This window comes from Dromiciops gliroides, chromosome 4 (genome assembly GCF_019393635.1).
Source record: "Dromiciops gliroides isolate mDroGli1 chromosome 4, mDroGli1.pri, whole genome shotgun sequence".
In the NCBI taxonomy this organism is placed as follows: domain Eukaryota; kingdom Metazoa; phylum Chordata; class Mammalia; order Microbiotheria; family Microbiotheriidae; genus Dromiciops; species Dromiciops gliroides.
The window spans coordinates 334,415,271-334,443,031 of NC_057864.1; the positions used below are offsets into that span (position 1 = coordinate 334,415,271).

At 37.7% G+C, this 27,761-nt stretch overlaps 1 protein-coding gene across 2 annotated transcripts in view; it reads right to left on the reverse strand.

Annotated features, from left to right (window-relative positions):
• BVES (blood vessel epicardial substance) overlaps positions 1–27,761 on the reverse strand; it is a 136,399-nt gene that overhangs the window by 15,970 nt on the left and 92,668 nt on the right. For both annotated transcript variants that reach the window (XM_044002998.1, XM_044002997.1), the window contains 2 exons: positions 18,560–18,727; positions 16,420–16,561 (listed from right to left, as the gene is read on the reverse strand). In XM_044002998.1, coding sequence (XP_043858933.1) covers positions 16,420–16,561; positions 18,560–18,727 — 310 coding nt within the window. The remainder of the gene's footprint in view (positions 1–16,419; positions 16,562–18,559; positions 18,728–27,761) is intronic.

A 27,761-nucleotide genomic window follows, 5' to 3' on the forward strand; every position in this document is an offset into this window, starting at 1 on the left:
GGAGCTTGAACCCAAGGCCTCTCGCTCCCAATCCAGCACCCCTTTCCACAATCCCATAGAGAAGGTCCAAGGTTTTTAAAAATCAGAGGAGACTTGTATACCAGCACATCAGTAAAAAATATCCGAACACCAACCCAGATCAAATCATGTCCCCTAAGAAAGTAGTACATAGCCTGATGTAATATAGCTAGCCTGTAACTGAGTCAGCTCTGCCCTTGTGACATTAATGCTACAAAAGATTCTATTTTATATATCATAAACTAAATTAATTTGCCCGATTGGGAACATGCTTATTAAGATATAGTGAATATTCCTTTTATTTCTCCCCTGCCCTGAAAATTACTCTTGGTATTGAACCTTGTACATGACAGAGAGTTGTCTTGAAGTTGTTTTCCTAGTAATACCTGAACAGGATTAGACTATGTAAATGCCTGTGCCCCATGTGTTATTGTAGCAGCTACAGCAGTTCTATCCTGTCTCTCTGGAGAACTGCTTATAGGCCTTGTCAGTTTTTTCCATTCAGAAGGCAAGGTTTGATAAAAGGGGAATTGAAGTATTACCTTGATGTGAATTGTACTTAGAAATAACCTTTGATGAGTCAACCTTAAAAGGAAAGCAGCCGGTGTTTTCCTTTTTGTCTCTTTTCAGGTGACTGTCCTGAATTCATGCAGCAGAAAGAGCAGACACTCAGGAAGCATCAGATGTTATGTTTGCCTTTTCTGACAGGGGGCAGTATCTTAGCAGAAATAAAAAAAGCAGCCCCCATTAGGTACACACAGCCATGTGAGGGAGTGGCTGATGTGCGGCCCCTCCTGACAGACGAAAAGCAAATAGAGATAACCAGGTAAAATGAAACCACCTTGATGGACAAGGACCCTGTCTTGGGAACAACAACAATAAATAATAACTATGAACCTTGAAAGGGGGGGAGTATTTCTCTTGTCTCTCAGAGAGTAATTTTCTGATTTTCTATTCATAGAGACCTAAAGAAAAGACAATAAAGTCTGAGAAACTAAGGAAAAAACCAGCATGCTTTCATAATAAAACTTTAAAAGCTTAAAGTCAACTGACTGCTGTAGAGTAAGCATCAAAAATACCAAAACAAAAAAAACCTACCTGAAGTTATCTTAGCTCAGATCAACTAAAATGGAGGTGCTGAGGCTTTCAGGAAAAATATAAAATACCCTCTAGGTTGCCAATGACAACCATTGCTGTTCCCCACTTCTCCGTGATGACATTGCTCGGGCAATCTCTTTTTTTCTCTGATTCACTAGTTGAATGAGTGTGAGTTGAATACTTCCAATCTCTAGTGGCCAGGGACTAAGAAGATAAGGGGGGTGACATACAGTGATAATGATAATAATAGCAACAACAATAGCTAACATGCATATAGTATTCTTAAGGCTTACAGAATAAGGTTTTGCATATCACTTGATCCTCATCACCTAACTGTGAGGTAAGTACTATTATTATCCTCATTGTACAGATGAGGAAACTGAGACCAAAAGAGGGGAAGTGATTTGCTCAAGGTCACACAGCTATTAAGCGTCTGAGACAGAATTTGAACTCAGGTGTTCCTGACTCCAAACCTAGTCTCTGTTTGAGGTTCATCTGCAAGTACCAGAAATAATTCATTCTAAATCTCTTCCCAAATCCTCCAAAAGATTCCACCTTTCTCTCATCTCTTCCAGCAACTAACTATCAACAAAAACTCACCTTTATATACTGTTTCTGTACTTTTCTTACACACGATTTCATGAGGTAACTACACAGCAAATAGGGGTTTAAAGACAGGACTGGAAACCAGGCCTCCAGATTCCAAGAACATGACACCATGACTGCCTTCGATTTGTATGGTTGCTTACCCAATAATATAAAAGGAATAGGAAATTCAATTCAATTCAACACAACACAACTAAATACCTGCCACCTAGTGTAAGGCCCTGTGAGATGCAAAAACAAAAATGAAATATCCCCCTGCCCCTGAAGGAGTTTGCATTCTACTGAAGAAAATCCTCATGTACCCCAAATAAGTAAATAAAAGGTAATTTGAGAATGATAGACAGATAATTAACAATAAAAGGTATCACATTAGTCTTCAAGAAGGAAGTGGCAGTTAAATTGAGCCTTAAAGGAAGATGAGAATTTCAAAAAGAAGAGTAGAAGGACTTGCTTTGTTGTAGGGCCTAGCTTCTTAAAGTGTAGGTAATAGAATGTAGGGGCTGCAAAAAATTTAGCAACAGTAAAAGGTTATGTATACCTATTTATATACTGGTGTCCCATGAAAAATTTCTCAGGTGAAAAGGGGTCACAAGTGGGAAAAATTTAAAAAGCCCTGTAATAAGGCACGCATTTGGGAGAGAAAATGCTCAGTTCAAGGAGGAGCTAATAGTCCAATTTGGTGGAACATTGGAAGTGGATGAAGTAACTTGAAATAAGATTGGAAAGGTAAATTGGAGGACAAATATTGGAGGACTCCTCAGTCTTTTTTATTTTGTTTGTTTTTGTGGGGGCAATGGGGATTAAGTGACTTGCCCAGGGTCACAAAGCTAGTAAGTGTCAAGTGTCTGAGGCTGGATTTGAACTCAGGTCCTCCTGAATCCAGGGCTGGTGCTTTTATGCACCGTGCCACCTAGCTACCCCGCCCCACCCCGCCGACTCCTCAGTCTTTAAAGACAATTATTTTATTCTAAAGGCAATGGTGAGTCACTGAAGGTTTTTAAACTGGGTACTGACACAGACATACACATTCCTTAAAAGTTGTGTATAAGAATGGAGACAAGAGATCTTGGAAGTGGGTTGGGAACATAGAAAGAATCAGGTAATGTTCAAATATAAGTTAAAAGCCAACATTCTCCTGAAGAACTGGCCAATGTTCAGTGTGAACAAGCAAATCTTACTCTTTCAGGTGTCAACAATGGAATTTACCAAATAAACTGAGTAGGAAGCAGTGAAAAGAATCCTGGATACAGAGACAGAACTTTGGCCTAAATTGTGGCTCTACAACTTACTGCTAGTGAAACTCTGGACAAGTTGTATCACTTCTCTGGGCCTTTCTTTCCACATACATAAAATCACAGCATTGGGTGGGGGGATGCATTTATATTAGGGGCAGGAACCACTTGATGTAACAAAGAATACTGAAGTTCTGGCTATATGGAAGAAGTAAAAAAATAGTTGTTTTACTTAGGAAAGAGAATAACCAAGAGAAAGGGTGGTAAACAGTGTTAGAAACTCCACAGAGGTCAAAGAGCATAAGGACTGAGAATAAGACCAATATATGTAGCTGCTAGGGGATAATGGGTAAATTCTGATGGAGCAGTTTTGGTCAAACAATGGGGTCAGAATCCAGATTACAAGGGATTGAGGAGTGGGTAGTGAGGAACTAGAGGCGCTACTACAAACAATTCTCTTTCCAGTCACGGTGAAGAGTTTTTAAGGATGAGGGAAACTTGCCCATATTTACATGTAGCAGAGAAAGAACTAGTAGGAAAGAAAAGATTGAAGATGGAAGGTGCAGAGAACAGAGGAGAAAGGAGGTGAACTCAGGGATAAAAATAGAGGGTTAGCCTTGGCAAGAAGAGCCATCTCTTCCTCAGAGAGTGGAGCAAAAAGTATGACAGATAGAGATCTGTAGGTGTGTTGAGACATAGAGTAGAAAAGATGAGGGAACTCTAGTGAGATAGCCCTGATTTCCTCAGTAAAGTAGGAGACAAGGTCATTTCCTGACACAGCTTGGGACCACCGCTGTGGGGACACTGGAAAAGTCAAAAAAGATTAACTAATGTGGCACTGGAGGTCTAGTTGAGAGTGTAAATAAAAATGAGTTTGTGGTAGACTGAGTCAGCAAATTGATAACTTCAATTCAGCAGCATGGGAAATAGGCTTCAAGAATAAAGTACTCAAAATAGTAAATCTTGTAACAATTTAGAATCAGGAGTGCAAATAGAGGAAATTGAGTCCAAAATATGGTGACAGAATGAGAGAAAAGGGAAATAAAGGAGGCACCAGAGATCCACAGTGTGGGCAAGAATTTATTTGGTAGAGTGAGGCAGAGGAGAGTGACAGAAGGGCAGGAGAGTGCATTTAGAAGGGAAATTCAGAATTGAAGGTCATGGAGGTGTTGTCATTATGCGGTGATGGTGAGGTCTAAGGCATGACCATCCTGTGGGGAGTAAGGTAGGGTGGAATTGGAGGTGATGGGAAATTGAGGAGGGTAATATAAACTAGGACATTGAAGTAAAACAATAATTAGGTTTGATCAGTTACTAAATCTCTCCATATACCAGGATTTCCCTTAACTAGTTTTCCTTCTTGTTACTGTAATGTCTAAAGCTATCTCTTTACTTCCCTTCCTTTAAATGTCAAGACTTTACTCCAAGCAAGATGTCAAGCATGTGGTTGAACATGGAGTACAACATGGATTATATCCAGCTGCAGACAAGGCTTACAATGTTTCCTTTCTTTCCTCTTTACTGCTACAGCGATCTTGTCAACGATTAGATTTCATGTGACAAGTGTAAAGTGGGAACTCAATAAGAAATACTAACAGCAACTATTCTGCTGAAATAGAACTTGGTGGGGTGGGATGGGAGTGAGCCAACAAGTCATCCCCCTTTATCTTTCTATGCATCATTACTCTTAGATTTCCTGAGCATAGTTATGACACATTTTAATGGTATTATATCCAGTATTTAAAAAATAAGTGTTATATTTTTTAATCACCTAAACTTACCTTCACATCCCTTCTCCTGAGAACTTATTTTCAAAGAAAAAGAGGAAGATAGAGGAAAAATATCAACACAAGCTGATTTAATACTACTGAAAAAACTGATAATATAGTAATGTGCCCATTTTTGTGACCCATACTCCCCTTCTCTTACAAAGGAATCAAGGAAAGTGTCTTCTTATATCTCTTCTTTGAGGCCAAGCTTATCATTTTAAATTTTGTAACCATCATTTCTGATTCTTTTGTGGTTATTTTCTTTTACATTGTTAAGTCATTGGGTATCTTTTTCTCTTGGCTCTACCCACTTCATTTTGCATCAGTTAAATCTTTCCATGCTTCTCAGTATTAATCATATTTAACGTTTCTTGAAACATTACATTACATTCATTACATCATTTTCTCCATTACAATGGTTCTTTAAGATATACTATCATTATTTATAGGAACTTACATTCATAGGACACTTTAACTATAAAGCACTAATGTCCATTATCTCATTTAACTATCATGGCCACTCTGTAAAGTAAGTAGGGCAAATGTTATTATCCCCACTTTACAGATGAGGAACTTGAGACTTAGGAAAGTGAAGTGGCTTCAGTAAGCCAAGTAATGCCTCCAACTCAGGGAGGTCTCCTGAGTCCAAGTCCAGTTTTCTTTCTACTACACCATACCACCCATTTATTTCCCTATCTCTTTAACATATTCCTTTAAGGGTAAAGGTTAATGTTAAATTTACTAGCATATTTTGGCTTAAGAAACTGAGAGCAGGGAGCAGCTAGATGTCGCAGTGGTTAAAGCACCGGCCCTGAATTCAGGAGTACCTGAGTTCAAATCCGGCCTCAGACACTTGACACTTACTAGCTGTGTGACCCTGGGCAAGTCACTTGACCCCCATTGCCAAAAAAAAATCTTTATAAGAAACTGAGAGCATCCTATAAATACTATAAAATTGCACAAACGAGTTTTTAAAATGGTATGCTATGCTTGTCTATAATGCATAAAGATTTCTTATATACACTGGCATACTGGGAGTTAACACTAAAACAGCATGGGTTTGAGAAAGGTTTTCTCTAATATTTTTTCTAATATTATCTGATATTAATATTTTCTCTATTTTTTCTGATATCCCTATGCCATAGGAAATGATGAATATGAAGAATTCAAAGAAGCATAAAAAGACATAGGAATGATGCAAAATGAAGCAAGCAGAACCAGGAATAACTATAACAACATAAAATGATATAAAGTATAATGACTAAGCTTGGTCCCAGAGAAGGCCTATGAGAAGGTACCTCTCCCCCAAACTCCCCACTTTTCACTGAAGAGGAGGAGGAGGGCTGTGGTATGAAGCACAGCATTTAAGAGACTTTTAAAAATTACCCTTTCTTCTGTTTTAGTCTTGGTTATAAGGGATGGATATTTGAGAGGAGAAAAGGGGCTTAATGCAATGAGAAATCCAGTTTTTATAAAAAGAAGATAGCAATAAAATTACATAAATGGAAAAAAGACAAAGAAAAATTATATCAAACATGATGCAATGTCAGGATTCCCATCCCAAGACCACCCCGCTCTTTTTACTATTAGGAGACATCCTGTTTTCCAGAGCTAAGGCCCAGAAAGCAAACTGTCCCCTGAGCTTGGCATAACAACAATCCTTTGCACTCACTCTCTGGATGAACTTTTCTGCAGCAAAATCCCAGAATTGTTTCCACACAGTTTACGTGGTCCCTAAACCCAGACAAACACTTGCAGGAGCCATGTTCCTGCCACAAAGTCCTGCTACTAATCAAACTTGTCTCATTGTTGCTGTTGTCACAGCTATGGCTCACTGTGTAGCCCCTGCTATGTGTATCAAGGTTTGGCATCACTAAAGTGAGTCTTCTCCTAGAGGAGGCCCCAACATGTATGTCTGGTTTTCTTCTTCTAATGGAATAAAAAAAGCTTATAACCACTGTTAGCTCTTTGTTTTAATTTTTTTAAGGGTTAACTGTGTTTGTAATAACTTGTGTGTACTCTTTGGTGTTTTTCAGAGTTAGTAGCAATTGCATAATCTCTGTGACTCTTTGCTCATTTGTTTTCAGAGTTGACAGAAATTATAATAACCAAGTTTGGCCCAAAGAATCAATTGGACCACAAGGATTTTACTATGTGCTAAGTAGTGTATTAAGTTCTGGAGATACAAATAAAGGAAATAACAGTTTCTGTCCTCAAAGAGCTTATTATCTAATGGAATTTTCTAATCCAAAGAGATGAGAAAATATAGGTACCCCTTTCTTCTTTGCAAAGGTTGGAGACTAAAGGAACACTGCATTTCCTGTAAAACACAGCTGATGTATTGGCTAATTTCATTGAATTGTTTTTCTCCCTTTATTTTGTATCATTTGTTACAAGGGATAGCTCTCTGAGTAGGGGAGGGATAAAGGATAAATTTGAATGTTAAGGTGACATAAAAGCAAAATATATCAATAAATCTTTTTTCAAAAGAAAACAAAGTTTTAAATGTTCTTTTCCAATATAACAACAAAACCCAAAGATAAAATCTTTACTGAAGTAACTATTAACCCAAACATACCACATGTGGAGAACTACTTAATGTATTTTAGAAGCAACTTAATTGGTTAATAATAAAGGCAATGGTAAAGGGCGTTGCTCTATTAAAATTGGGAAAAGATTCCCCTATGCCATAATTCAAATGCAAAGAACTCTACTAATATTTTAGGAAGCTGATTTCATTCTACTAACTTACTACACAATTTCCTTTCTATCTAATATACCCTTTCTTTACTGAATCGTTTCACAGTTTGCAACCAAGGACTAAGGCTTCAGATTCACTATGAAATTTTAAGGAGAACAAATTGACTGCTACTAAATTCATTCAAATAAACACATATAGCTTGGGTGAGGAAATTTGGAAACTGTAAAAGATACAGTCTCCTAATGAAACCCTTTCTATCTGAGGGGGCAAAAATGCTTTAACAAAATGCTCTAATAACATGTTTATCTTCATCTACCTATTTCCTGTCCACTCCACCCATGTAATTTTACAGTTCAGGAAACTGGAATACAGAAAGTTTAAGGTACTTGCCCTGCCAGAGTCAATTCATTTAATTCAATTCACTCAATCTCAGAAAAAAAAATCTCTTAGCCATCAATTAAAAGCAAGGCATTGAGCTAAGTGCTGGGGACTCAACCCCCCCCCCAAAAAAAAAAAACCAGTCAAGAAACTTGCAATCAAACCAGGATGGTGGAGGAAAAGCAGATACAACATATAAATAAGCATGATAGAATGTAGAATGTGTGAAAAAACAAAAGAGAGATGCAAAGTAATCTAGGGAAATGAGGGAGGGATTATTTTCAACTACAAGGGCAAAAAATTCAAGGGAGATTCCATGGAGGAAGTGTAACCTGATCTAGGTCCCAAAGAAAGAAGAATTCCAGAAGTGGGAGAGAGTAGAGACAGTATTGTCCCTTCATAGAAGTAATCATTTGAATCTATTTGAAGGGGAAAAAAAGCAAGAGAGTATGATACAAGATCAGTAGTGATACAGTTTTGAGGAAATTGATAATGTGTAAGAGTTTTCTGGGGGCAGTTAGATGGTGCAGTGGATAAAGCACTGGCCCTGGATTCAGGAGTACCTGAGTTCAAATCCGGCCTCAGACACTTAACACTTACTAGCTGTGTGACCCTGGGCAAGTCAATTAACCCCAATTGCCTCACCAAAAAAAAAAAAAGAAAAAAAAAAGAGAGTTTTCCGAAGTGAAGGTGGAAATGTAAATTGGAGCCAGATTGTAGTTGATCTTAAAATTTGACTGAAATGGAGTTCAAGTTTTATTTTCTAGACAAAAAACCAAGAGAGGTTAAATTATTTGCCCCGGGTTAGATCTATATATTAGGAAGGCTGGTTTGGTTATTGAATAAAGGATGAAGTGGAGAGGGAAGAGATTAGCAGCATGGATAAAAGGAAACTACTACAATACAGTTGGAAAGTGATGAGAAGTTGAATAAGGGTTGTGAGATAAGATTAGAGGAAAGCGTATAGATGTGAGATTGTGTAGATAAAACTGACAGAATTTAATAATTGATTATATGTGAGTGAAGGTATGAGGAAGAAGAAAGAGTTTTGACTTTGAAGTTTCAAGCTGGGGTAACTGGGAGAATAATGATGTCCATCACAGAAATGGGGAAGTTGAAAGAAGTGGTAGTTTGGGGGGAATGACTCAAATTTTTCCACATTGGGTCCGAGGTAATGGAGGGGGATGTAGGCTGAGATAACTAGCAGGTAGTTAAAGATATTGAACTGGAGCTCAGGAAAAAGGCCAAGGTTGTTTATACAGAATTGGGGCTCATCTCACCTACATAGTGGTTATCTTTTGAACCATGGAAGTAAAGTAGATCACCAAAGGAGGGAGTACAGACAGAAGAGGAAAGGGCCAAGGACAGAATATTGGGTGGATATCTACATTTGGAAAGAAGACAAAGAATCAGAAAAGAACGTGAAGGAGTGGAGAGAGGGAGAGAGGGGGGGAGGAGAAAGCCAAAGTGGGGGTAGAGGGAGAAGAGTATCTAAAAGGAAGGGGAGTGAAAAGAGTTAAATGCCACACAGAGATAAACCAAGATGAGATTTGATAGGGGAAAAACACATTGGATTTGGCAATTAAGAGGTCATCTGTGACCATGAAGCAAGCAGTTTCTGTAGAATGGAGTGGATGAATGCCAGACTGCAAGAAGCTGAGGAATGAATAGGGATGGAGGAGGCTGGGTGTTCTATTTAAGTCAATCAATAACCTCACTCCACTTATTCCTGATACCTTTATGAGGTGAGAACACACATCAGTGGACTCAATCAGAGGTGTGAACCAGTCCTAGACATCTACAATGAATCAATCAAAGACATTTAAAGTAATTTTTTTTGGACTTGAAGGGACTAGGTCCCTGTAGGACTTGTAAAAACCAGTCAAACTAGTGTGGAGTCATCTGAGTAGCTGGTAGCTATGGGGTGGGAATCTCATGCCAAGTCCTTGCAAGGAAATTACTCTGAAGTACTTCTGAAGTGGAGGGGAAGTACTTTATCCACCCCACCCCCATCCTTCTTTTGGCTGGAGGAGGATCTTGTAAAATTCAAAGGGTCTAGAAGGATTTTGAACTTCCCACTAAGACTAGCATCCTAGTAGCAACTCAAAACAGCTAATGGCATTGTCTTCATTGGGACCCAAGAACAGACTGGACATGATAAGGAAAGGCATTATTGTTCATTGGGGAAACAAAGCCCATACCTTTTGGGATTTTCTAGACTAAGCTTTTTGGTCAGAAAAAGGGGGTGAATCTATTTCTTAAAGAAGGAGTAACTTTAAGATAGAAAAATTGAATTTGTTGGACTGAGCCAAAGGCTCCGCAATGAGCCCCGCAGAAAAGATATACCATAATTACTTGTAGCATCTTGAGGACTCTAGAAAAAGGACTTTAAGGAGCTGTGAGTTACCATTTTCATACTCATGCTCTTTCCATTTGATTCCACTTTCCCCTAGATTCTATATGTACTTATGGAAGACTGAGTCATAAACTTTGGAAGTGGGGAGAGGAAGAAAGGGATATATTATTCTAACTGTTCTTACTATAGCACCTTAGTAAATAGCCCTTTCTAAAAGCTAATTAAGGTTCACTAACAAAGGGGTAGCAACAGGTAAGCACAGTAAGAAGTCCACTGGGTGAGGTACAGCATTAGAAAGATGCCCCATGACCCCCAATCCCTTAGGGTTAACCCTAGAGTCCTAAATGAAGACACAGCAGATGCCCTTTGAAGCCTCAGCTGGTGAGTGTAAACAGGATTTGGAAAGATAGTTCTAGAGCATGTACTACAAAGGAATAATGGAATAGACACAGTGATTGCAGATTGAACTTTTTAGGGGTTTAGTCAACTGTCCATGGCTGAACTAAAGATATAATCTACAGAATCTGTGCAGTAGTTACTAGCCTCTTTCCATTCCCATGAAGCACTGTTCACAAAATAAGCATTTAATAAATAGTTCCTAGGATCATCAATTTAAAACTGATAGGTACCTTGGAAGTCATCTAGTTTCATCTCATTTTATGGATGAGAAAAAAGTTGTCACCTATCAGACGGTTAGCAAATGAGAACCAACATTCAACTCCAAATTCTTTTATTTCAAATCCAGTGTTATTTTCACTCAACCAAGCTGCCTCTCAATCATGGATCTCTTACCCAATCTCATGATTTAGAATGTACCTCTATGCAGATTGCCAAATCTTTCTCTCTTGGCCAAACTCTTCTTTATCTTTAATTCTGAATTTTCAACTTCCTATTCCACATTAACTGGATATATTGGTGGTACCTCAAACTCAATAAGCCCCACAGTGAATCAATTATTTCTCCTCTGACTTCTACTTCTCACACCACATAAAAAGGAATCACCTTCTTCCTGCTAACTTTCTTCTGCAGCTGGTCAACAAACATCTCTTAAAATACTTACTAGGTGCTAGGCACTAGGCACTGTGTACTGTGTACTGGGGGTACAATGAACCACAACAGTCCCTCTCCTCAAGAGTACACATTTTAATAGGGAGGCCATGTAAATATCTAGGTTTATACAAGATATATAGATATACATGTAAGGTGATCTCAAAGAGAAAGGTGCTAGCAGCTGGCGTGACCAGGAAAAACTTTGTACAGAAGATGGAATGAGCTGAGTTTTGAAGGCAGCCAGGTAAACTACGATGCATGGATGAGAGGACAGAGCATTACAGCCATGGGAGGTGGGGCAGGAAGAGGGAGAACCAGCACAGAGGCAGAGAGATGGGAGATGATTTGTTGTGTGTGAAGAATAGTAAAGTAAGGTAGTGTAGCCATATTGTAAGATTGTGTAGGAGAGAATAAAGTATAAGACCCAGAAAGGTAAGAAGGGTCCATGTTATAGAGAGGTTTAAATACCAAGAAGAGGAGTTTGTATTTGATCCTGGAAATAATAGGGAGTTGCTGAATCTCACTGAGCAGAGAGAATGACATGGTCAGATCCATACTTTTGAAAGATCACCTTGGCAGGCAAATGGAACATGGATTGGAGTGGTTGAAAGACTGGAAGCAGAGACACCAATTAGAGGCTATTGAAATAGTCCAGGGAGAGGTGATAAGGGCCTGTGAAGAGTGGCTATGTGTGTGAAGAGTAGGGCATGTATATGAAAGATGTGAAGGTAGAAATTTGGCAAGAATGATAGTTGCATCAAGTCACTTAGGCTTGTAACTTCAAAACCATGTTTTCTTTTTCTTACTCTGTCATATGCCCACATCTGAATGAATTAATTTTGAATGTTACTATTCAGACATGAAAAACATATTTGGCTAGGTCCAGCAAATTCTATGTTTGTATCTTAAAGTTACTCCTTTTTTTTTGTTGTTTTGCTGTGTGTTTTTTTTTTGTTGTTGTTTGTTTGTTTGTTTGTTTTTGCAGGGCAATGAGGGGTAAGTGACTTGCCAAGGGTCACACAGCTAGTAACTGTCAAGTGTCTGATGCTAGATTTGAACTTGGGTCCTTCTGAATTCAGGGCTGGTGCTTTATCCACTGTGCCACCCAGCTGCCCCCAAAGTTACTCCTTCCTTAAGAAATAGCTTCACCCCTTTTTCCAACCAAAAAGGTTGGTCTAGAAAATCCCAAAAGGTATGGGCTTTCTGTTTCTCCAATGAACAGATTTTTCCCCCATAGTTCATCCTTCAAGCTAAACAACTAACTATAGACATCTTCAAATTCTGCAGGTACACAGTTATCTTTGGGTCTGAGATTAACACATTTGATTTCAGGGTTTTTTTATGTTCACAGTATCTTGGGTTGGAGTAAGGAAGGGCTTTGGAAACCACCAAGACACAATAACTGCTTCATATTATAGATGAGGAAACTGAGGCCCAGATAGTCTAAGTGACTTCTTTGCATTCTTTTTAAAGGGTAAGGAAGAATCAAGAGGCAGGGAGGATGGAGGACCAGCCTCAAAATCAGGAAGACCTGGGTTTGAGTTCTATCTCTGACATACTAGATGGGCAAGTCACTTAACCTCTCAGCTTCTCAGAGACAATTTTCTAAAACTATAAGCTAGAAGCAATTATTGACCCCAGTTTTATCACTGGAAGTTCCTTCCACTAATTAAATCCCAGGTGAAAATAAAAACAAAAAACCAAACAAAACAAACTTCCCTTCCCCAAACAAGGAAGAATTAAATTCCTTTTCTTCAGCTAAAATTTGTTGAAAGAAATTTCATCAAACTATGGTATGTGTGTGTGTATGTTTCCAGTATCAGGTAACATAATCGGTAATATGGATAAAATTTAACATTAAAAACATTTACCTCCAGGGGCAGCTAGGTGGCGCAGTGGATAGAGCACCGGCCCTGGAGTCTGGAGTACCTGAGTTCAAATCCGGCCTCAGACACTTGACACTTACTAGCTGTGTGACCCTGGGCAAGTCACTTAACCCCAATTGCCTCACTAAAACAAAAAACAAAAAAACCAAAAAAACATTTACCTCCAAATATGCAAAAATAAAAGCTATGCTAAACAGAGTTTCAAAAGGGAAAAAAGAGAAAACCACATTAAGGCTCCACTGAGTCTCTGAGACCTAAAAGACATCCAAGATTCAAATCCAGGCCTGGATCAGTTCTGAAAAATCCTCTTAAAGGGAATGAAACTACTCACATTCAATATTAATGTGCTGATATGCTTCAATTTCTCAGTACTCAAATACTAGTATCCCATTAAGCAGGGGAAGAGGCCAAGAAATTTAAAAATGAATCCAAGGGCACTCAGAAAAGTCCTGTACAAACTAACTGCAGAGAGTATATTTTGGGGTGTTACATTTTGGAGAATCTGTATCAGGGATCTCAGACTTGAAACACAGGAGACTCAAAAATGCATAGGCAGGGAATTCGCCACTGCTGCACAGTGCTATGGTTGTGACAGTCAATGAGATGATGATGGGGAAATATAGAAGTGAAATCCAAGGTAGGGAAGATATACTTACCAACAGTCATTTAAAGGGGAAAATAGTCAAACCTATAACAGCATAAAAAGCATAAACTATGAGCAGGCAGCTAGGTAGTATAGTGGATGGAATGATGGACTCAGAGTCAGGAATACCTGAGTTCAAATCCTGCCTCCAGTACTTATTAGCTGTGTGACCGTGAGCAAATTGCTTCACCTCCCTTTGCCTCACATTATTCATCTGTAAAATGGGGTTAATAATACCACCTACCTCACAAGGATCAAATGAAGTAGTATATGTGAAGTGCTTTGAAAACCTTAGAATACTACCTAAAAGCTAGCTATCATCCCCCTCATCATCAGGGTTGAGAAATATAGGACATAATTCAGCACCTCAGTTATCCCTCCCATGGGATCGCTGCTAGTAGTTTTTCACCAGCTGCTTTGCTTTCAGATGTTTTTCCTTTCAGAAGTGTTCATAGGCAAGGCAGGATTCAGATGAAAGGTCACCTCTACCACTATTATCACTGACACAGGAGGCTGTGAGATGAAGGAAAGTGGAGTAAAGGGGCCAGTCTGGGATGAGCAGGATTAGACCTTAGGGCCTTAGTCATTTGCCTGTATCAGGCAGCAGCCAAGAATGGTTCTGTACCAGCTGGATGGCCAAAAGACTGGCTTGGAGATTGAACAGGATAAGGAGCCCAGCCTTAATTCCTTATTCAAAGTCGCTGCTTCAAAGCAACGTAAAATGGTATGAAGGATTTCTAGAGATATTTGGCTAATGTGGTGTCAGACAATGGGAAAGACAATAGGTTTTATTGTGTTATGCCTGTCCATATGTACAAATTCACACATTCCAAAAAGCATCCTGTACTATTTTTGTTAGGAAGGTACAAAAAAAAAATTGGAATCAAGTAAAGCCATTTTAATATAATTTACATATGCCACTGTTCCCAGGAGAAAAGATATTATACAGAAAAATGAACCAATGAACTGAAACCATTTTCCTTAAATTTTTATTTTACCCTGTGAAAATTTCTTACAATTAAAGATCATATGCCAACAAAGATAACATATAAATAAGCATTTATACTATGGGGCTTACTTTTGGTACACATCCAGTGCTAATCTAGAATTGTTCAAAGAAAGTATGGAATAATAATTTTTGAATAACAATTTATTCAATGGGGAAACAGTTCATTCAAATAGACCTTAATATTTGATTTCTTAACTACCCTTTTAATGGTTTTATGAATTGTAGATCTCATTCTGGTCAGTCATATACCTCTGTAACTTCTATACATACAGAAAATTTCAATGAACTCCACAAAATAGCACATAGGCCCATCTAAAACATTCTGCTTGCTACCATATTGTTTCAAGACAGCAGACAATTTAAAATTGAAATGGAAGGTCAATTTTTACACCCTTTAGAAAGTGTTCCAAATTTAATAAAAATCATTAACTCCTTTGGAAATTGCACTGGAAGAAACCCTAAAGACAACTGCTCAACATTTTGTATTTGAAATAGAAACTATAATTTTTTTTGGTCAACAACAAAGTACTGTCCATGCCTAAATAACTCTTTGAAGGTCTGTACAAATTACATGCCTTGAAAATAATTTTTCCCTGAATACATTAATAACCAGAATCGTTTATCTAATTTATCTATAACATAAATTGTGCAAGATTAAAACACACTTTTAGGTTTGGGGGATAAAGTCCTTTGCTGTTTAAAGTTAACTGAAGTTTAAAATCCGATCTAAAACATTAATAGAAGTCATTAAGTACATGCAAGTGTAGGAAATCCACGGATTTATGTTTTTCCCTTGGATTTGTTAAATGGTCTTCAATATACAAATAGTAGCAGCAGAAACAGTGGTGGTGTTGGTGGTGGTGTTGGTAGTGGTGGTGGTAGTAGTAGTAGTAGTAGTAGTAGTAGTAGTAGTAGTAGTAGTAGTAGTAGTGGTAGTAGTAGTGTTAGTCCAGAAGGCAAGGAATGATAATTTAGCTTTTGATCTTCAGCATATATTTATATTGTTAGTGTTCATTAGTTGCCTTTTAGCTGTCTTAGCCACAGATGAGTCTTCCCTGGGTAAATTATTGTCTTGTAGAATCAGCAGCTAGATTAAGTCTGAAAGGTGTTGTTCACAAAAGCTGTTAATTTCTCCCACTCATCTTCAGGGATGTTAAGTTTCCAAGCCAGCTGTGAACACCTGGCTGCTCACACTAGGAAACAACCAGTGAAGATACAAACATCTATCTGTCTTCATTACTGAAGCTCTTAATGAAGAGCCTAGATTCTGTACTAGCAGGGTTTTACTTTAAAGGTATGAGCAAAATAACAAAATAGTCACCAAATTAGGTCCCGGTGAATATATGGATAAATACATTGGTTTTATTTAAATACTTTAATAGTTTAAAACTTTGAATATAAGTTAGAGTGTAAAAGAAGAATCACAGAAATTAATTAGCCCTGGATTTCCTTTGTATTTTTCCTTTATTTATGACCGACTGGATATTTACTTTGTAAAATTAAGAGACCAAGCGTATAACATTCTCTGATCCTCTTACCATCTCTGGATGAAGAAGTTAACTCCCCATCTTTTTGCCATCTCTCCATCCACATCTGTGCGTACCAAATGTCTTCCCCATGAGCTCTTTTAAATCAAGACAAAATTTACATCATCACTCTTTAGGGTTACTTACGAATAGACGATGCAGTGGAGGTCCCCCGGAGGAAATGCTGTAAGCCATCTTCACTGTCACTTGAACTAGCCATACTGTTTCTCATTTGCATCACTGAAATCTGTGAGCAAAGACTAGGCTTGCGTTCCAACCTTTTGGAATTCTATAAAGCAAAGATTTCAGACGTATCATCAAGCAGCATGTAGAGTCAATAAATGAGATTCTTGAATAGAGATTCAGATTATTCCTGCACTTAACTGCCTCAGTTTAATTTAATTTCCTTTCTAAGGGAAGCCTTTACTTTTTTCAGGTCTCCAAACTATTACTGACAAAACTTACTGCTTCAATGTACTAGAGTATTTATCAAGTTATATAAAAACACTCCAGTGAAGAATAAAATATCCAATGTTTATTGTAATTAATCTGTATTAAATCTTAAAACTGAACTAAGACTTTTGGGACAGCATGTGTGTATACATATATACATGCATACATGCATATAATATACAGCTATCTTTCCCAACTAGATTTTTAAATCCTCAAGAATAGAAACTCACTTTTGTCTTATAATAACCAAGCACCTCGCACAGTCCCTGGCCTAGGAAAAGTGCTTAACAGATACTTGCTGACTGATGCTGATGTTTTTTAAAGAAATGGTATCAAAAGTAAACTATTCACTTTGGGATGAACTTTTTTGCAATACTATTTAGTTATGATACACACACACACACACACACACACACACACACACACACACACACATATATATGCGTTACTCTATTATCATTGGTTTACAGTTCATGTCCATTTTCAGGACCAAAACAAAAAATGCAAGACAACGTCAGTTCTAAGAGAACTGTTAGGGATACTATAACAACAAATAAAGTAATTTGTGCACCAATCCAAAACAAGTTAACAAGAACAAAAAATATGGAGGGGGCAGTTATTCTCAATATAGTTTTGATGTACTTTATCATGAGAAATTCTAGTTTGTGAAAACCCAAATTTATAAAACAGAAAAAGGAGGTTATTATTTATAATGCTAGGCGGAGACAATGGCATGCTCCCCCTCGTTCTATACAAATTTCTTATGAGTTCAAATTGTGTATATTAGATGATTAAAGGGTGGAAGGAAAGTTTAACTGCTTTTAAAGATAAGGTTGGCCTAAAGAGGTTGTACAACACAGTAGGGTTTAGCAAGGAGCTAATTCAATGATAACCAATACCTGCAAAAGAAATGGACTGTTAGTGACTTGGTTGCTAAGGAAACATTTTTTTCCAATGAAAAGAAATAATCACAAGCTTAGATACACTTTATACAGATGGAGATAAGATTAGTATGGACAAAAAAAACCCAAAAGATAACGGCAAACTCCCTTCTGGATGGATATTCATGGTGGGGAAGCAGATGGGGTTGGAAACTGTCTGAATTGAAATACTGGAAATCACTGGAACACCTCCCTCTTGCTCCCTGAGGCTTTTTCTTGTCAACTCCCTCCTTCCAAGTTACAGTCCCGATTTAGGAAGAAATGACAAGCTTTTATAATGTTAGCCTTACATTTCCAACCTTACTACATAATGACAAACATCATAATTGCAAAATGCTTTAGTACTGATTTCCTTTAAACATCTATCTAAGCAAAATTCCATTCACAAAGATCAAAATATATATGATGCTTATAAACATACTTCACCAATCCAAGGATCTATGATTTCGTTGGCTTGGATATTCCCCCATCAGCTATGCAGATTCTAATCCTTCTATCCTTTAGAAAATGATTTAATAAGTTGCTGTGGTCAAAGACATAGACTACTTGGTGGCCAACCTTTAGAACCTCTTAGAACTTGGCCAATCTCGTCCTTAGGCAACAGACGCAAAGTTCATCACGGGGTCCATATCTGAAGCCTTTCCAGCTTGGTAGGTCCTTTCAAAGTTATTTTTGAGCTGACAAGTTCTGAGAACCTGGAGTTATGTTCATGCCATTAGAGTTATCACTATAGATATTTAAGTGAACTTTTGGGAACTTATATTGCATAAATATACAACTGTAGTGTGGTGGGTTTTTTTTTTTTTACAAATTAAAAAATAAACACAAAAGACTATATTGGTCGAACAGATTCTAAGGTACCTTTTAACTCTGAAATACTGTCTGTTACTTACCTTATCATTTAATGTGGGATCATTCAGGGAATATAGCTTATTTGTGATATCTTTCCCAATAAGGTATCTAAATATTTCATAAAGGAATGGTTCTGACTCCAGAAAAAAAGTTAACCTCTCTCTTGACCAGCACAAGAATCTACAGGTATCATCTGCAACAATGGTGACCTGGAAAAGATAAAAATATGCAGGGGGAAAAAAATGAACAGATTTGGTTATGTGAATTGTGACTAGACCACACTAGAGGAATGGAGAAAAGAGTTTATTTAACAAAAATTATTGCAACAATTCTTTATTCAATCAGTTTAATTAATTCAAAACAAATATCACAACACACAGGTCCCCTGCCGTGTGCATAAGATTATAATAAGATGTAGTTGCTTCACTAAATAAAAGCAACCTTATAGAGACCTATATAACAGCTTTAACACCTGAGATATTTTGTAAACAGAACAAGGGAGGAATACCAGGGGTTGGAGGGGCAGCCTTGCAGGATATCTAGGTATAGATTAGGTTTGTTCAATATGCTCATCACAAGGGGCCGATCAGTTGGTCAAAGACCTGTGGTGAATTGATATTCCTGGTGCAGGGATGATTTATGGGTAACTGCTTCTCAGAACAAAGTTTAAAGAGACAGAAGTGAGTTTCTCAAGGCAGGAAATTGACGGATGAACTAGATTAGCTTTGTAAATGCTTTCATTTCTAACAACTGGCTTTTGTGCAAATTAATTTGATATCCCAGGGCTGGTTGCCAAAGGAAAAGTTTGGCTACTGAGTGGCCCATTGCTTGGAGCAGAAGTGGGGAAGAAGGGGTGGGGAATTAGCTCTATTCTTTAGCAATCCAGTTTGTACTACTTTATGGGTGATCTACCAGAACCAGTCAAAACTGGGAGATAAGAACTAAAAACACAGACCTCTTTTAAACTTGATTATAGAAAAAAAAAAGAAAGAAAAAAAGCACTTTCAAAATAAAGCATATCTGCTAATCTTGTAAAATTAAATTCTGGTCCTCCAGAAAGAATGTCAGAAAGGCTACCTTATCTACTATTACTTGCAAACCAAAATACTTCACTAGCCCCTTTGTAATATAGGGATTTTAATGGAAAGATACAGTTTTCTTTCCTTCCTCTCTGGACACATATTCCTAAATAAGTGATACTTAGCAAGTTGGAAGAGTTAACTTTTTTTTTTTTTTTGGTGAGACAACTGGGGTTAAGTGACTTGCCCAGGGTCACACAGCCAGTAAGTGTTAAGTGTCTGAGGCCAAATTTGAACTCAGGTCCTCCTGACTCCAGGGCCAGTGCTCTATCCTCTGCGCCACCTAGCTGCCCTGAAGAGTTAACTTTTTAAAAGGGAAATAATGGGCTTAGTGAAAGATTAAAAAAGGGATGTTGGAGTTCATCTAATCCAACATCTCAAATTCATTGAGGCCCAGCTAGGTTGACTTGTCCAAAGTGAATTTAAGTGTTTACTATGTGCTAGGCTCTGGAGAAGCAGAGAAAGCAATCTAATTCCTGTTCTTAAGAAGTTCATACTCAAATAGGGAAGACAACATATAAAGCAAAGTTTAGGTGAAGGGCATATGAGAAGACCCAGAGGCCCTGGGGACGAAGGGTCTGGGTAGATGGCACCAGGGGTCCTTGGGATAACATCATCAGTAAGTCATATCACAGTTCACAGGGTCTCTAGGGCACAGAGGTGCTAGTGGTAGGTTAAGGGGTTAGGATGTGATATTCTTTTTATTTATTGGTAGGAACAGAATTGGTGATTCCCAATGTATCCAAGCCAGGTGTGCTGTAAAGAGTAGCCCAGGTAGTGAGCAATTAAGCAGTCTGAGTTTGAGGTGGCCAGGGCCAGAGCACAAGAAATTGAGAAATTGAACCCAAGTCCCTTGACTTGAGAACCAAGAAAAGGGTATGAGGAATGACCACAGTAAGCTAAAGTTCTCCTCAAGCAGAAAACAAAAGCATAAAAAAGAATGTAATGAGGCTTAAGATTCCACAAAACTGCAATGGTAAGCCATGGCGGTAAATAACAGTGCTTCAAACCTGAAAAGTATCTGTAGATTCTCCATAGGCTTTCTTCTATATCGATGAAATCACGCTAGGAACACTCTAATGAGTAATTTCACATACTGATTTTAATACTAATTCCTATATTAACTTGCAGATCATCAAAATAAGAAAACTGAGGGATAGTACAATAAAGGAATGTCACAAAGCTAGTCAGTGACAGCTGTCTAACACATTTCCTGATTACTAGTCCAGAACATTTCATAGGTCTATTAAGTATCATCTATGTCCAGAACTTCCACTAAAATACCAGTCCAAAGTTTCTTCACAGCATTGGAGCAGTCTTTGGTTCTTCAGGGCTATGCCAGCAATGCAAAATCTCTAGCAAGCTGGAAAATCTTTAGGTATAGTCCTAGCAATAGATAGATAATGTCTATCATGTCTACTTTTTTTTTTTTTTTTTTTTTTTGGCGAGGCAACTGGGATTAAGTGACTTGCCCAGGGTCACACAGCTAGTAAGTGTTAAGTGTCTGAGGACGGATTTGAACTCAGGTCCTCCTGAATCCAGGGCCGGTGCTCTATCCACTGCACCATCTAGCTGCCTCTATCATGTCTACTTTTGGAGGAAAATAGCAGCTAAGCATGGAGAGGCTTATTAAATCGGCTGGCTACTTAGTTTTAAATTCTTTGCATGTGCCAATGCATGAAAAAAAAGAAAAATCAAAAATTATCCCCAGTCCTGTGAGGCCTCTTTCTGTTTCTCCAGTGATATTACTAAGTCCTAAGGTACTAAGAACCAAGTAGTCTTTAGACTGTATACAAATATTTATTTAGCTGTTGGCATTCTAAATGTAAGATTCTTGTATAAACAAGTGGACATACTATTGGAAGAACTTAATTGTATTAATCTTTTTTTTTTCTTTTGGTGAGGCAATTGGGATTAAGTGACTTGCCCAGGGTCACACAGCTCGTAAGTGCTAAGTGTCTGAGGCCGGATTTGAACTCAGGTCCCCCTGAATCCAGGGCCAGTGCTCTATCCACTGCACCACCTAGTTGCCCCAATTGTCTTAATCTTGACACTTTCACCATGAATGAAACCAGAAAACAAACAAGATGCTATAGTTAAGTGGAAGGATGGCTCAGAAGTTCTCCTTGCAGAGACAAATAATGGATTTGGCAGAGTTGGTTTAATCGTAGCAACAAGAATTTCACAGGACACTTGGTCATCTCATATTTTGGTACTTGTGATAAATTGCTGAAAGACCAAGATATTTTGAAAAACAACTAAAACTTAAGCATCCACCCTTGTTGAGGAGGATGAAAAGGTAGAGAAATTCTACAAAGAACTCAAGAAGACTATCCAAATTAAATTAACATATACCTTGAAACATAGTAATGTCAATGCAAAGGGAGATATGGCAGGAGTTCATAAACTATATGTTGGAAAATTTGGTTCTGAAGTAAGATAAAAGAAAGTCTAAAGACATGTAATCTACCAAAAAGTTTCATCTTTACATATCATGAAAACTTTTTTTTTCCTAAGAAAAGAATTGGCAGGTGCTATATATGTCAAACACTGACAGCACAAAAAAAAAAAAAGAAAAGAAAAAGAAAAGAAACTGGTTATATACTTTAACAGATAGGAAATTTATTACTGATATGGGAGTCATTCTCAAATCAAATGTGATTCTATAATCATATATAGTCAAACTTTTAATTTGTAAAGATCAAAATGAACAATGTGATGATATGCAATTAAAACATTTCCCAGGGGCAGCTAGGGGGTGCAGTGGATAAAGCACTGGCCCTGGATTCAGGAGGACCTGAGGTCAAATCCAGCCTCAGACACTTGACACTTACTAGCTGTGTGACCCTGGGCAAGTCACTTAACTCTCACTGCCCCACAAAAAAACAAACAATAAAACATTTCCTAGCAAACATATTTAAGTGAGCTGCTGATTCCAAAACCTAGATGGAAAAATGGACATTGACAAAGATTACAACCTTTACTTTAAAACGTTTAACTGGTGGCAAATAATTACCAAAATGAGGAGACCAAAAGGACTGAAAAATCACACGAGTCAGTGAACATGTAATCTCCTTGCCAAGCTGAGAGCTATAACAAACAAGGGCAATGACAGTTTGGAATACAAACTCATTTATAAAATCTTATGGAGAAGACAGATATTCATCAAGGTGTTTGCCACTGTTACAAAAGAAGTTCAGTTCATATACAAAATAGAACAGTGATTTTCTAGAAATCACTGGATCAGAGATTTAGAGCTAGGAAAAAAAAAACAACAACTTTAGAGCTCAGGTCCAACCTTTTTATTTTTAAATTTTTTTATTTTTCAGTGAGGCAATTGGGGTTAAGTGACTTGCCCAGGGTCACACAGCTAGTAAGTGTCAAGGGTCTGAAGTTGGATTTGAACTCAGGTCCTCCTGAATCCAGGGCCAGTGCATTATCCACTGCACCACCTAGCTGTCCCCCAACCTTTTTATTTTACAGTAGGCCAAAGAAATTAAATGATTAACCTCGGATGAGAGCTAACAAGTATCTGAGAAGAAATCTGAACCAAAGTCTTCTCAAAACCAAGTCCAATACTCTATCAACTATAACTGCAGTTCTCTAGATCTCCTGTTTTCAGATATAATGATACATAAAGCCCTAGAATATTGTAGAGCTTTCCTAATGAAAACCAAAGCTATTCAAGTGAGTACAGTGTTTCTATCTACACAGGAAAAAAAATAAGTGAATGAAGAATGCTTACCATCCAGACTATAATATAAAGCTGGATGGGCTACCCAAAGAGCTTGTCTATGAGATCATATATCTTGGACAGGTAATGCAAATAGGTATTGAGGTGGATCCACAACAGAAAATTAGGAAGAGAGCAGACCAGATTGCCTTTGGGAAAGTGCATAGTTTTTTTGTTTTGTTTTGTTTTGGGGGGCAATGGGGATTAAGTGACTTGCCCAGGTTCACACAGCTAGTAAGTGTCAAGTGTCTGAGGCCGGATTTGAACTCAGGTCCTCCTGACTCTAGGGCTAGTGCTTTATCCACTGCGCCACCTAGCTGCCCCCCCCATAGTTATTTTAATGACTCCAATATTCTCTCAAATAAAGACCCAGCTTTTTAAATATTCATATTTGTCAAGTGGTGAGACATCAGTGCAAGTCATGGAACAGAAGCAGAGAGAAGAATCTCACTAGGCTACCTAATTAAATCCATATGTGAAAGGAATTCCCATTATACTTATCCTGGACAAGCAGGTAATTCAACCACTGACTGAAGACCACTGAAGATGAGGAAACTATGACCACTTGAAGCAGCCCATACCACTTTGGGACAGCTTATATTCTTAACAAATTTTTCCTGATGTCAAACCTAGATTTTCTTCTGTCATCTTCCCATGGCTCTTGATTCTGCTGTCTAGGACAAAACAGAATAAGTCTAATATTTTTCTCCCTGTGATACCATCAAATACTTGAAGATAATGGTCATGTCTCCTTTGAGTTTTCTCTTTTCCAAGTTAAACATGTTAAATTTCTTCACTTATCCTTCCATAATATAAACTCACTCAAGTTCCTTCACTGTGCTAGCTGCTCTCCTTGGCATACTTTCCTGTTGTTTATCACTGTCTTTCTGGAACACTAAGAACTGAAGAAAACACTTCAGATAGAAGTCTGATAAGGGTAGCATGCCCCCTTGTTCCTAGGAGGTCTGCTTTTTTTTTTTTTTTTGGTGAGGCAATTGGGGTTAAGTGACTTGCCCAGGGTCACACAGCTAGTAAGTGTCAAGTATATGAGGTCGTATTTGAACTCAGGTCCTCCTGAATCCAGGGCTGGTGCTCTATCCACTGTGCCACCTAGCTGCCCCCGAGGTTTGGTTCTTTTAATCCAGCCCAAGATGTCATTAGCTTTTTTTGGCCATCACATCCTATTGATGGTGGTTTATGTTTGTAGTCCACTTACAACACTCATCCCAATCTTTTTCAGAACAATTGCTTTCTAAGGATTCTTCCCCCATCTTGTACCTATGCAGTTAATTTTTTATCCTAAAACAAGAGCTACATTTATTCTCAATTTCATTCATTAGATTCAGCCCAATTCTTTAGATCCTTTGGGTTTTATATAATTTATTATTCTTATTTTTCAAGTAACAAGTTTTTAAGATTAACCTGTCCTTCTCTTTGCTCTCTCCAGTCTGACAATATAGTAAAAAGAAAATTTTAAGCCCCTCAATATAGAGTTGCTTATCCAGCAAAGAAAATTCCCAAATCAGTCATGTCTGAAGATACATCTCATTTTTCATTTGAAGGTCATCATCTCTCTGTCAGAAAGTGAGTTGCATGTTTCATCTTTATTCTTTTGGACTCATGGTTTATTGTGTTGATAAGAATTAAAAAATCTTTCAAAGTTATTTTTCCCTACAATGCTGTCATCATTGTATGAACTGTTCTAGTTCTGTTCACTTCACTCTGTATTAGTTCATAAAGATCTTTTCAGTTTCCTCTGAAATTGTTCATTTCATAATTTTTTTATGGGGCAATTAGAGTTAATTGACTTGTCCAGGGTTACATAGCTAGTAAGTGTCAAGTATCTGAGGCCAGATTTGAACTTAGGTACTCCTGAATCCAGGGCTGATGCTTTATCCACTGTACCACCTAGCTGCACCTTCATCATTTCTTATGGCACAATATTTCATTACATTTCTATACTACAATATGTTCAGCCATTTTCCAAGAAATGTGTTGGAAAACCACCAATTTAGTTTCCAATTTGGGTCTACCATGAAAAGAACTACTGCAAATATATTTGCATACACAGATTGAATTTCTTTCTTTCTTCTCTTTCTTTCTTTCTTTCTTTTTGTTGGCCGGGGCAATGAGGGTTAAGTGACTTGCCCAGGGTCACACAGCTAGTAAGTATCAAGTGTCTGAGGCCTAATTTGCACTCAGGTCCTCCTGAATCCATGGCCGTTGCTTTATCCACTGTGCCACCTAGCTGCCCCCCTCTTTCTTGAATTTCTACATAGGTCTATGTAACTAGCTAAATAGCTAGTATATACAATCTGGTAAACTTTCTGGGCATAATTCAAGATCCAAAAAGATCTGACTCTGTGTATTAGCTGTCACAGGTAGATATATACAAATTAATACAAAAATACATAATAGAGTCAGTTGACAAGCATTTATTAAATTTATGAACTGGGTACTGTGCCAAGTGTTGGGAAACAAAGTTAAAAGATGTGCAAAAAAGAAAATATATAATAAAAATATTAATACAATTGCCATAAGATTGGCTTGTATCAACTTCTTGTATACCACTAATACAACTGATAGTTGAATCCTTCTGATTAAATGATCAGTATCTCTAGGGCCTGATGTATAAGGAATAGAATGGAATACTAAAGGCTGATCTCTATAGGGTTTATAGAAAGCAGAATAGTTAAAGAAAAGCAATCAATGACTGCGTAGAATTAAAAGGAGATAGCAAGCAAACTAGATGAGGACTGAACTCCAGTAGTCGTCATTGTGACAAAAGCTGTAGGGTGACTGAAGTAAGTAAAACATGTCTCTTAGTCTTACAAGTCATCATTGGTGACTCTAGACAATGCAGTTCATATGCAGTAGAGAAATGGGATAAAAGGGGGGGTTGGGAATAATCCAGGGAACAACTGGCTCTAAAAACATATTTTTACTGTTGGATGTGGCTTCTTAATTGGTTTCTGTCTCTTCCCTCTAATCCCTCCTCCACAAACTGCCAAATCAATATTGCTAAGATGCAGATACAACTAAATGAGCCCCCTACTCTAGAAGTTTCAGTAGCTCTCTATGGCCTCTCTTATAAACTAAAAACTCCACTTGTTGGCATTCAAAGTCCTTCGTAATCTACATCTGAGCAACCCTTCTGGGCTCATCATACATTACTCACCCTCATGCATACTATGTTTCAGACAAATTGGCTTACTCAGTGTCTCTCAACCATGACATTCCATCTTCCACTCCATGCTATTGCACAGACTTTTCTCCCACACCTGAAACTCAGTCTTTTGTTGCATCTGTTCTCAAAAGAAAGCTCAAGCAATACCTCCTACATAGGGCTTTTCCTGATTCCCCTAACTTGCTAGTGCCCTCCCCCTAAAATAAATCTGCATTTATATTTTATGTTATTGCCACTCCCTACCCAAAGCAGTTTTATTTTTATTTCAATATTCTCTAAGTACCTTGCACATAGTAGGTGTTGAATAAATATTTACTGAATGAACAAATCCTATCAACTAATATTTGGACAATCTCCCTGAAATATACTGATTGATTCAATGATTGTTTTAAAAAATACATTTATATCTGGAAAATAATCAACCATTATCTTAATTTCAACTCATATCACACTTTATTTTTAACTGCAATAATTGCATAAAAGAGCTGTAGTCAATACGATATACTATTTTTTATTTTTTGCAGACAATGGGGGTTAAGTGACTTGCCCAGGGTCACACAGCTAGTAAGTGTCAAGTGTCTGAGGCTGGATTTGAACTCAGATACTCCTGAATCTAGGGCTGGTTCTTTAACCACTGCGCCATCTAGCTGCCCCAATACTATATACTATATATACATATTATATGGTTTCATCAATAACAGGTCATGACAGATTAATTAGCTTTTCTTGTTTGGCTAAAAGTATTAGATGGGTAGATGAAGGAATTGCTATAAATAATAATTTACCTAGATTTTAGCAAAACATTTAATAGTTTCTCTTACACTATTCTTGTGAAAAAGATAGAAAGATGTAGGTTAGGTAAAAGAAAAGTTAGGTGGATTTAATCAATCAATCAACATTTATTAAGCACCTACTATGTGCCAGGTACTGTGTAAGCACTGGATTCAGAACTTGTTGAATGGCCATATCCAGCGGAAAGTCATTAATATTTCAGTGCCCACTTTGAAGAAGGTCTCTAGCACAGTGATGACAAGCTAAAATTGAAACAAGGCTCACTAAAGATCCTTGTGGAATGCATATTGTCTTGGAAAACTACAAATTAACATTATGTTTAATTGTATTTTTATTTCTTTTGTTAAATATTTCCTAATTACATTTTTATTGGGTTTGTGCTCTAGTTGGGAGTGTGAGAGGCCCCATGTTTGGCACTTCTAGTGGACTACACCAGGTATAAATGCTTTGTA